At 60.5% G+C, this 11,301-nt stretch overlaps 1 protein-coding gene across 1 annotated transcript in view; it reads left to right on the top strand.

The window, feature by feature from the left end:
• Positions 1 to 2,556: 2,556 nt before the first annotated feature.
• NTN1 (netrin 1) overlaps positions 2,557 to 11,301 on the top strand; it is a gene marked incomplete at both ends in the record, with an annotated part of 47,278 nt that continues 38,533 nt past the window's right edge. The window contains one exon of the mRNA XM_079544508.1: positions 2,557 to 3,580. Coding sequence (XP_079400634.1) covers positions 2,557 to 3,580 — 1,024 coding nt within the window. The remainder of the gene's footprint in view (positions 3,581 to 11,301) is intronic.

The following is an 11,301-nucleotide window of genomic DNA, read 5'->3' as shown; positions in this document are numbered from 1 at the left end:
TTACTGGGCTGGATAATGGCCTCATTCATCTCCCCAGCCTAATCTGAACAGAATCTGGAAGAAAAGCTTTCAGAAAGACAGAAACTGCCATTCGGCAACCGCTCAAAAGAACTGTCACTCCGGGGGAATAAATCGCTCCTGATTATTTCAACCCGGGTCTTCTCTGTCTTTCCAGCCGCTCCCGGTCCCGCCGGGGGACGGCCCCAGATATTGGGGAGGGGAAGAAGAGCCGCTCGGCTTCCACCCCCCTCCCAATCCTTCCTCCAGCCCAGGGCCGGGCGGTGGCAGGGGGAGGTGGGCCCGGAGCAGCGCATTGTTCCCGAGGAGGTGGACGAGCTCCGGGATGCTAAGCGATTTGACTTTTAAAACAGGCTCCAATCGTCACGTTTCCTGGCCGAAATAAAATCCTTCGCCTCCCTTTTTCACCAGGTTTCTCCCAGCCAAACCTGGGGAAAGGGCCGCTTCGCCCTGCCCATCCCGTCGGGGCTCCCGGTCCCGATCCCAGGCATTCTCCGGTCGACGAAGCTCCGTGTCCTCCGCTCTGGTGCTTAACGATGGGAAGAACCGATCCCAAACTGGGTTTTGGGGCACGGCTCCGAGCATCCCTCGGTGGGTTCGGTCCCGGCCTCCCGGCCCCGAGGGGGCGGCAGCATCGGAACCGGCCGCGGGGAACGCGCTTCGGTCTCCACCGCTCTGCTTACCCTCATTTAATAGCTCGAGAGAGAGGTAATTAGAGGAGAGCCTCCGTAAATCACGTTAATGACCGCAAGAGCCATTAGAAACGCCGGCGGTTGTGAAACGCTGAATACACGCGGAAGGAGGGGCAGGACGGCGCTTCGCGGCCGGGCGCACCGTCCCTCCTGCTCGGCAGCGCCGGGTGATTGTTAAATGAACAGCCCGGTAATGGGATTAAAAGGCACCGCGGGCCGTGGGGGTCGGACAGCCGTCGGAAGGGCACCTGCTGTGCTCCCAGGCCGCCCCCGGGTCCTCAAGGTTGTAGGAGTTCTGCACAAGGCGTCCCGGTGGGGAGGGCTTGGGTCACGGACACGTGTGGCTGGAGAAGAAACTCCGGGCACGGTGCACGATAGGGTGCAGTGGGGAGGGGGGGGGAGGAACCTCGACTCGGAAGGGGGCAGCCGGGCAGTGCATCCTGAGGTGCCCGGATGGCTCTGAAACCCGGATGGGTTCGGGGGGTCCAGAGCAGAGAGGGCGTCGGGAGCGGAGGGGCTGCTTTCCGAGGAAGAGTTAACAAATCCCAGCAGCAGTGGGACTGCCGGGGGGGGCCGGGGGGAGCGATGGGGGCAGGGAGGCTGCGGAGCCCCGCTGCCCTGCAGGGAAGGCGGTTGCATTGCCAAAGACGCCCCGCTGGGCTAGCAGGCCCGGGAGCAGATTAATCAGGCACTAATTCAATTTACAACAACCACTTTTATTCAGCTCGGTGGCAAGGAATTCAAAGCGGAGAGAGGGGCGGGCGGAGAGGAGGGGGCGGAGGCCGGCTTGGGGTTCACCGCAGCTCCGGCAGCCCCGTCCCCTCGGGCCGCCCCGTCGGGGCTGGCAGCGGAGGGGCCGCGTCGCCGTGCCAGGACTCGGCCGCTTGAGTGACACGGCGTGGGCAGCGCTCCGAGAAAGGGCACCTCCGTTGGAAAAATAAAAGTGCCCTTTTAATGAAGGGAAGCGGCTGCGGGAGGCAGGGGGCCGAGCAGGGCGGCCGCTCTCCAGGATGCTCTGCCGCTCCCGGGGCTCCGCTCCGTCGGGGCGGTGGAGTCTACGAGCTCGGGGCGGGGGGGTCGAGGTCCCCCAGCACCCAGGGTCGGGCTGGGGAGGTCGGTAAATGTCTTCTTTCCCAGATTCTGGGCAGGGACCGCCGGGCCGCGAGTCCCCCTGTGAGCGGCTCTGGGCACCTGCACGGGGAGATCCTCGGCAGCGCTCAGCCTGCGTTCACGGGCAGCCCCCGCCGTGCTGAGGGGTCTCAGGTCCAGTGCGTCCTGGGGACGGGGAGAAGAGGGGATCCTGCTGAGCGCGAGGGGCAGAAGGCCCCGGCGCCCCTCCCGAAGCCTCGGGCTTCTGCCGCCCCGTCGGGGCTCAGGACGAACCGTGGGGCGGGGGGACCAGAGGAGAGGGGGAAGCCGGGCCCATGCCCGCTCTCCCGGGGCGCCGATCGCCGCCGAGTCGAGGAGGCCCCCCGGGCTGCGCTCCCATCCCCCCCCGCCTCCCCCCCATACACACACCCCGACGCCTGTGCGTGTCTCTGGCTGAGCCGCCAGTGGATGTCGTTGTTCTGTTCCTTGAGCGCAATGTCACTCCTTTAGCATGACCTCAAACGCGGCGGGGGCTGGGACCGCCAGTCATTCTCCGTGCGAGAGCCGGGGCGGGAGGCAGGCGGGACCCAGCCCCGCCGCCAGCGGCACTTTTGTGGGGCCGTCGCCTCTCCGCTCTCCCTTTCTCCGCGGGGTTTGGCCGCGGGGCGGGCGATGCTCCGCGCTCCGTGAGCCGCGCACCGCGCACCGCCTCCGCCGGCCGAGCCGCCCCACTCAGAGCCCCGCTGCGCCGCGCACGATGCCGCGGAGGGGCGCGGAGGGGCCGCTCGCCCTGCTGCTGGCGGCCGCGTGGCTGGCACAGCCGCTGCGAGGCGGCTACCCCGGGCTGAACATGTTCGCCGTGCAGACGGCGCAGCCCGACCCCTGCTACGACGAGCACGGGCTGCCCCGCCGCTGCATCCCCGACTTCGTCAATTCGGCCTTCGGCAAGGAGGTGAAGGTGTCGAGCACCTGCGGGAAGCCGCCGTCGAGGTACTGCGTGGTGACGGAGAAGGGCGACGAGCAGGTCCGCTCGTGCCACCTCTGCAACGCCTCCGACCCCAAGCGCGCCCACCCGCCCTCCTTCCTCACCGACCTCAACAACCCGCACAACCTGACGTGCTGGCAGTCCGACAGCTACGTGCAGTACCCGCACAACGTCACCCTCACGCTGTCCCTCGGCAAGAAGTTCGAGGTGACCTACGTGAGCCTGCAGTTCTGCTCGCCGCGCCCCGAGTCCATGGCCATCTACAAGTCCATGGACTACGGCAAGACGTGGGTGCCCTTCCAGTTCTACTCCACGCAGTGCCGCAAGATGTACAACAAGCCGAGCCGCGCCGCCATCACCAAGCAGAACGAGCAGGAGGCCATCTGCACCGACTCGCACACCGACGTGCGGCCCCTCTCCGGCGGCCTCATCGCCTTCAGCACCCTGGACGGCCGCCCCACGGCCCACGACTTCGACAACTCGCCCGTGCTGCAGGACTGGGTGACGGCCACCGACATCAAGGTGACCTTCAGCCGCCTGCACACCTTCGGCGACGAGAACGAGGACGACTCCGAGCTCGCCCGCGACTCCTACTTCTACGCCGTGTCCGACCTGCAGGTCGGCGGGCGCTGCAAGTGCAACGGGCACGCGTCCCGCTGCGTCCGCGACCGCGACGACAACCTGGTGTGCGACTGCAAGCACAACACGGCCGGGCCCGAGTGCGACCGATGCAAACCCTTCCACTACGACCGGCCCTGGCAGAGGGCGACCGCCCGAGAGGCCAACGAGTGCGTGGGTGAGTGGCGGCCGGGAGCGCGAGGACGGGGACCGGGACGGGGTCGTGGTCAAGAACGGGGCGCGGAGCTTCCCGGGACAGAGGGAGGGAGGGGAGGATCCAGGGAGAACCGCCGGGGAGAGGGAGCGGGAGGCGTGGGGACATCCAGGGACACGGGCAGCGGAAGTGCGGGGCAAAGGAGGGGACGCCGAGGGGCCGCTCGGGGACACGAGCGAGGAGCGGGGGATCGGGAGTGCAGGGATGGAGCCGCGGCAGCCGGGAGCGGACTGGTGAGGAACTGCAGGACCCGGGGTGTGGAGCGGGGATCTCGGGAGAACGTGAACGGACGGCGGGGGACGGGAATTTGGGTCAGTGTGGGACAAGAGACAGCGACGGACCGCTCAGTGCGAGGCGGGGGGTACGGAAGGACCCGGGAGCGCCGGGTCGGTGGCACCGGGGGACCGGGGTTAGAGCGGCTGACGGCACGTGGTGAGCAGAGCAAGGGACAGCGGGCGGAGGGAGGAGAAGGGCAGGGGACGCGGAGAGGATCAGGGCAGGGAGAGGGGAGGCGGAGGACGGCGGTAAAAAGCCGTTCGCGCGCGAAGCAGCCCGGGGAGGCGTCGGCTGGGTCCGCGTATGCGAGGAGCCGCAGCTCGGCACGGAGCGGGGAGCGGCTCCTGTCGCTGTCGGGGCGGAAGGTGGCCGGGCTGCTCTGCCGAACCCGCAGCCCCGCAGAGCTTCTGCGGCCCCGTGCCCCGTGCAGCCGCCCCGAGGTGCGGGAGGTGGCGGAGGGACGGGAAAGGCCCTGGGGCCAACGGGCAGCGCCGGTTCGCTCCGTTTCGGGAGAGGAATCCGCGCCGTTCGGGTTGAGAGCGAACTCCGGGGCTGACCCTGAAAAGGAGACGGCGCGTCCCTGGGCAGGGCTGGCGAGTTGGGGCTGTTTCTCTGCATCCCCGACTGACGGCTCCCCGCAGCCTCCGGCCCTCGTTCCTCGTATTATGGGACCATGGCAGTCCCTGCTTGTGCCTGGAATTCGGGGTGACCCACAGCGGCTCTGGGCAGCGTCCCGGGCTCTGCTCGGCTCGGCTCGGCTCTCCCCTCCGCGTCCCCGGCATTCCGCCGCCCGCAGCCGCCTTGTTTACCCGGAACACGGCTCCGTCTTCCAACAAAAAGTCCACACACACACACACACACACACACACACAAAAACATAACAAAAAAAAAAAACAAAAAAAAACCAAAAAAAACCAAACCCAACAATAACAAAAACGAGCGGCCGAGTTAGTTGGACTTTTTTATTATTATTATTATTATTTTTTTTTCCCCAAATCACAATCAGATGTGTCCCTTGCAGAGAGGGTAATTTCTTCGCCGGCGCCTTCAACACCGAGGCACGGCCAAAGCTGGCAGCGACTGCGGGTTACCGGGATCGGGTGGGGATGGATGTGTCCGGCCGTGTCCCGGTGCCCGGCGGCGCTCAGCCCCAGCAGCTCCGCTCCCCCTCCGGGCCGCTGCTCGCATCGGGGCGCTCCGGGGAGCGGCCGCTTCGCAGCGCCGGGGGGAGGGCGGGGGGAGGTGCCCGGCTGTGCGAACAGCGCTGAGCCGCGGTTTGTCTCCGGGTTTGCTCTCCTCTGTCCGGCAGCGAACTGCGCTGTTTCGCACCGTTCTCACCTCCCGTCTCACAGCCCAGCGCAGGTTCTTTGGTTGCAGAAAACATGCCGTGAAATTCAGTGCCCCGTGGTCACTGTTGTATCCCTGGGCTGCTCTGCCGTGCCCTGTAATGTCCCTCAGAATGCATCTGTTCAGTTACTGTGCCGGCCCTGCGCATCTATCATCTCCCTCACTTCCAGTTTATTTCCAATCTGGTTCCCAGTTTCCAATTAAACAGGACGTCCTGCCAGGCTGTGCCTTGCACACCACGCACAGTTCAGACTTTTGTAAACGAAAATCACCGACTTTGCTTCCCTTTCCTCACAGTTTGCAGGGAACTGAACGTTTTGCAATGGCAAAACTATGGTGAAGCCATTTTCCACAGTCCATTTCTGCTGCAGATTCCTCGGGGCCGTACCTATCAGTCTGCAACACCGACTGCAGCCAAACAACTGCACGATCCTTCCAAGCCCGCACTGCCTGGAATAATCCTCCTAGATAAAGATCACAATAAACCCATTCAGTTCCCACCCATTTGCTCATGACCATCGGCCCACCCTGGTTTCTCTCCTGAACCCAGAGGGAAATCAGCCTTTGCTGACCCTCGGGTGTCGGGCAGGGACTGGGGCTGGCGGTGATGCTGTTGGCTGCAATGGGGGGATCTTCAGCCCATGAAAGGAGCACGGCTGGAGGAGCCCTGTGCTGAGGGAGGAGGTGAATTCACCAAATCTGCTGACTTTGCCCCCAGCCCATCGAGTGAGAGCTGGTTACAGCTTTCCCTTTGGTTTTGCTCTTTTTTGTGGGGGGACAAATTGAGTTTCCAACCGAAGGGAAAAATGTCAGGATGCGTCTGCTTTGCTTGAAAATTGGGGTGCTTTCTTTTGTGAGTCCCTTCCCCCTGCCAAAATGGAACCTTTGTTCCCATTCATGCTTTTTTTGGGGGACCGAAACAGAAACACACTGCAGTTTCTGTCAAGAAGTCAAAATTTCCCACGGGAACATTTCTCGACAGCCAGATCGAATTTGTGTGCATCACCTCTTAGTGCTCACAAGAGCCCCATGCAGGGCAAGGGTTGGCCTGAGGAGTTGTCCTCTGGGGCCAGAAGGAGCCTTGCCTGCAGCACTACGGAGGGTTCCCATCAGCTTTACCTGGCAAATAGCTGCTCCATGAAGAGCTCGGCCTCACAGCACGGCTTTGGCCGGGAGCCTGGCAGCTAACGGGCTCCAGAGAGGACGCAGCTTGGAGAGGAGCTGCTGCAATCGCTGACAGGCAGGGAGCTCTGCTCTGCATCCTCCCTCTCCCTTGCACTGTGCTCAGCCCAAAGCCCAGGTTGTGGCCAACGCTTTTTGTCCCCTGTGAGAGGAGCCTGCAGCTGGGAAAGGTTTGAGCTGAAATGCCTTCAGAGCTCGGTTGCTGGTGAGCTGGTGCAGATGCACAGAAGTGCAGCCAGGGAGGCAGACTTCAACCAGATTTAGGGGAATCCCTGCAATGCAATCAACACCACCCCACAATTTCTCATGAGCCGCTCACGATGCAGATGAGAACTGCTATGAAACCCTTCAGAAAACCCCCCTTCACTTGCACAAAACGCCACTAGTGCATTTTCCAGCCGGTGCAGGCTGAAGGCTCTTTGGGAACCACCTCCCATCACTGTTCCCAGTGCCGCCCCGAGCGCTTTGTGGAGAGATGCACCGGCACCTGCACATGGCTCTGACGTCAATGGGGTCTGCAGGTGCTGGGCTCATCTCGGATTTTGGCCCTGTGTTATGCCTGGAGAGCACTGAGCAATAATGAGTGCGGCTGCAGTGAGAAAAAGGAAACATATTGTGTGTTCAGATATGGGATTTGGCACCCGGCGCACAGAGCTGGTGTCAGGCTCTGCTCAGTGCTGTGGTGCATGGTGGTTCCCAGGCTGTGATGTGTCTGTGTCAGAGCGGTTTGTGATCCGGCCTCTCCTCCTGCTGAAGGGAAACGTCATCTCCAGGACTGGGAATTGCCAGGGACCGGGCAGCCTCATTCCCAATGGGAAACTTCCTCCAGGCAGACCTGGGGTGGACCGTTCTCATTTCAGTGGCAGCTCAGGGGGAGATTTGTGGGCAGTGCTATAGAAGCCCCTGGGCTCCCCTCCATCCTCACCACAGCTGGGGAAATCAAACCCTCCAGGGCCTTCCCGTTCCCACTGGCCACTCAATGGGACAAGGAGACAACTGGTGCTGACTGGTGGCCCTGGGGACACCAGGGTGGTCCTGTGGCCATGCTCAGCCCCTGCTGGTCTCGGTAAGCCGCAGGCTGGTTTTGGAGTGCTGTGTGCCCAAACCGCCCGTAACCTACAGAGGACACAACAGATGCTCAGCATTCCTTGTATCCAGGTTTGTCTCGTTCTCCTTTGCCTTATTTTCCCCTGGTCCTGAGACCAAAGCAAGGCTGTGTATGGGGTCAGGGGAGAAAAGGTGTGAAGCAGCAGCACAGCATCCCTGCATTTCCCAGCAGCTGGAACACAGCCTCCACGGGCTGTACTCCACTCCCATCCCAGTGCCCAGCTCCCGTGGGTCATTCTGTATGGGGAATCACACTGGGTGCTGTAGCCATAGAAATATGAGCCCATAAGCAGCCGAGACTTCCATTGTAGCCTCCTGAGCAAGCCAGGCATGGGCAGAGCTTTCTCACAGGCTTTTCTTCTCAGGAAGCTTAAAGTTAAACTGATTTCCAACAGAAAGGTTTTTACACCAACAAACAAACAAACAAAAAAGCGCAGTTAAGGCTAAAACAAAACCAGGCTTGGCACTCAGGGTTGGACACTTGCCTTCCCTTGAGCTTGTCCACGGCTAATCTCTGCCCTTCTCTTTCTGGGCCAACGCATGTCATCCTCATTCAGCCAGCGCCGTCCTCGCCGTGCAGATTCCCTGTGACCGCCCGGGGGGACGCGCTCCCAGCCCTGCAGGGTGAGAAGCACACAGCCCTGAGGAAAGCTCTCCCAGGCTCACACCTTCCTGCTGGGCTCTGAGTACTTAGGATGTTTGTGTTGCAAATATGTCATAGAATCACAGGATGGCTGGAGTTGGAAGGGACCCTTAGAGGCCATCTGGTCACACTCCCTGTGCTCAGTGGGGACACCATAGCTCTGTCAGTGCTCAGATCACATCCCCTGACCTTGGGCTTGGGGCTGTGGTGGGTTTTCACTCCAGCTTTGCAGGGTGGGGAAGATGCAAGTCAGGGTGAACCCCATATTGCTGTCAAACAGCAGAAATAGCCCCAAACCATCCCCAGGACCACCAGGTAGCACGCTGAACCCACCCTAGTGAGCACTGACAGCTCTGCCTGCAGGGTTGAGCTCTGAGCATGCAAGGAAGTTTCGCCACCCCCAAGCTCAACCCCATCTATCTCTGGCATCTTCCTGACTGCACCAAATAACACCACCCCAAGCACACAAGGGATGGACACACACCCTGAGCACACAGCACTTCTCCCTGCCAACCACACGCTGAGATATCCCTAACGGGGAGGTGACCAGCAGGCACTTAAGGAGATCTCTCTGTAATAGCTTTCATTTATAGGGGGATTAGGATGCCCTGGGGACTGATAAGGAGGCAGTGAGGCTGTTCCTGCGGCAGCTCAGCTCGCAGCTTGCTGAGGATGGGGCTGTACGGCTTTGCCGCACACCCACTTGACTCTGCATCCTGCAGGGAGGGAACGTGGTGCTGTAGGGGATATCTGTTGAGGGAAAGAGTTCTGAGCTGGGATGGCATGAGGACCTGCATTGGAAGGGGGCAGGGATGGGAGAGGCACGCAGCTTGGCTGGGGCATGGATTTGTGGGTTTATGGATTTGTTCTGTTGGTGCCCAGAATTTAAGAACTGATGGGGTGATATGGAGATTGCTGTGTGCTGGGGATGGTGCTCAGCACCCAGGGTCTCTGCAGGCACAGGCAGTCCTGCTGCACTGAAAGGCACCAACAGAGCCCAAACTGCGGCTGTGCCCTTCCTGTGCAAAGCGACCTTCCCCCTGCCCTAGGAGCTGCATCACTCCAGAGTGCAGTGAGCAGAAGAGCAGGGGAAGAGCCCATTGCCACATCCTGCACACAGTTCCAAAGGCAGCGACAGTGCAGTGGGAGGTTCAGTTTCACCTGGAAAAGGGCAAACGCAGTGTGAGCAGAGCTGGGCAGCAAGGCAGGCTGCAAGCAGCTGAGCTCTGCGGGGTGGAGTGGCATGAATCCATCCTGACCTGCGGTGGGAAACTGCTGGGATGGAAAGTGCTTTCTGGTTGCAGAGAAGCTGAGCTGCTGCCCATCTGCTCTGCCCCATCCCTGCCCTTATATCCCCACATTTGAGCACTGGGCTCATGGATTGGCGTGGAAAGATGCAGAGCTTGTATCACCTTCCTCATGTCACTGCATCAGCTGACCCCTACAGGGCTGTGTGCTGTGTGACTACAAGAACCATCACCATCTCAGCTCTGTTTCCACCAAATATGACTTGATTTTCACGGCAGCAGTGAGGGGAGATTCAATGTCCCTTAATGCCAGCCGTCCGGATGTTCAGAGTCCAAACTGGATGTAGTGGGTGCAGGGAATGGGCACAATGGGAAAAGAATTTTTGACGCCTAGCAGCTCAGTGCAGCACCTCGGTTCGCTCCTGCAGGAAGATAGTGGGGAAATAGGAAGATGGGAGAAATGGTGTGCCTTTATAAACCTCCGGTTGCAGTGCTGAGCTGCAGCGGAGCATCCTCAGGACACAGGACCCCCCAGCCCAGCTGTTTCCCCACCCACCCTCCGGTCCTTTTGCAATAGGGAGTTGGTTCTGCTTAATGTCGGAGATTGTACCGCGATTAATGAAAGCCTCATGAGATGAAATCACTTTGCTTCAAAGCATCCCGGGGAGGGGGAGCGTCCTTCTGGCAGCGGGGACGGCCGAGCGGATATTGCAGGCAGCCTGCTAGCCAGCACTGCAGCACACAATTGGGCTCTGACAGTGTGAAGGCAAATACAAACAGCAGCTTGTGTTTGCACACAAAGGCTCTGTGCACCAGGATCCCCGGCCCTGTGCTTTACACCCTCGGCTCTCGGGCAGAAAGTCCTGGGAGGGTGGGAGGGAGGGAAACCCGCTGAATATTTAGAAATGAATTGAACTGTGCAAACATGCAGCGGGGAAGCAGCGCTTTGGATCAGCTGCCTGCCGGGGCTGGAACACAACCACTGGGCTTGAAAGGGCGACTTTCACGCTGAAGCAAAACTGGACAAAAGAAGATAAATGAAATGGGCTCCCGGCGGGGTTTGGTTTGTTTGTTTTTGTAACTCAGCTGATATTCCCGTGTGGTTCAGCCCAGCAGCCCGGTGTGTCCTTTGCATGCCGCTCATAAATCGGGGAGGGCAGCAGTGTGGGGCAGGAGGGGCTGTGAGATTATTGGGCATGTTGTGGGGTAGGGAGTGGGGAGTGGTATCAGTTCATCACACGGCCAAGCGTAACACATCCCAATTGTTTTTGTGGAGTTGTGGGTGCTGGCAGCAAGTCTGGGGGATGATCATTGGGCAACCAATGGGTACCTGTGGGGATGGCTCCACCCTGAGCTCCAGCACTGGGTGAGGAGCTGGGCTGATCCCTGCAGCATCTTGTGGTGAACTGCAGTTGGGTATCACCAGGCCATCAGATGGCCCTGGCATGCAGAGCAGGGCTGACAGCGCACCTGACGCTCGCTTGTTTTTTAAGGCAAAGCCATGCTCAGTGCAAGTCTGTTAAAAACCCATCTATTCCCAGGACTCCATTTAGCTCCGTGGAAGCTTAGCACCCTGCTGCATCATAGTTTCGATCAAATCGAACCCTTAAAACATTACACAGTGCTTAATCTACTCCGTAGCATTCGCTCTTCCCAAGCCCCCATGAAGCCACCAAATGCTCGTGGTGATTTGGCAAACCCATCCCTGCAGCAGTGTGGCCTCCCCCCACCGAGGCTCCACTTCAGCACGTTCCACCCAATCAATAAAGAAACCCCATAGCCACAAAACCCCAGACAGGCCGTCACGTGTGTGGGGCAGCCAAAGAAATCCCCGTTGGTGACCAATGGACGTCCCCAGGAATGAAAGGCGAACAATTTGTCGG

The sequence above is a fragment of the Tetrao urogallus genome (assembly GCF_951394365.1).
Source record: "Tetrao urogallus genome assembly, chromosome: 18".
Lineage (NCBI taxonomy): Eukaryota > Metazoa > Chordata > Aves > Galliformes > Phasianidae > Tetrao > Tetrao urogallus.
This window is presented reverse-complemented; position numbering and strand designations above follow the sequence as displayed.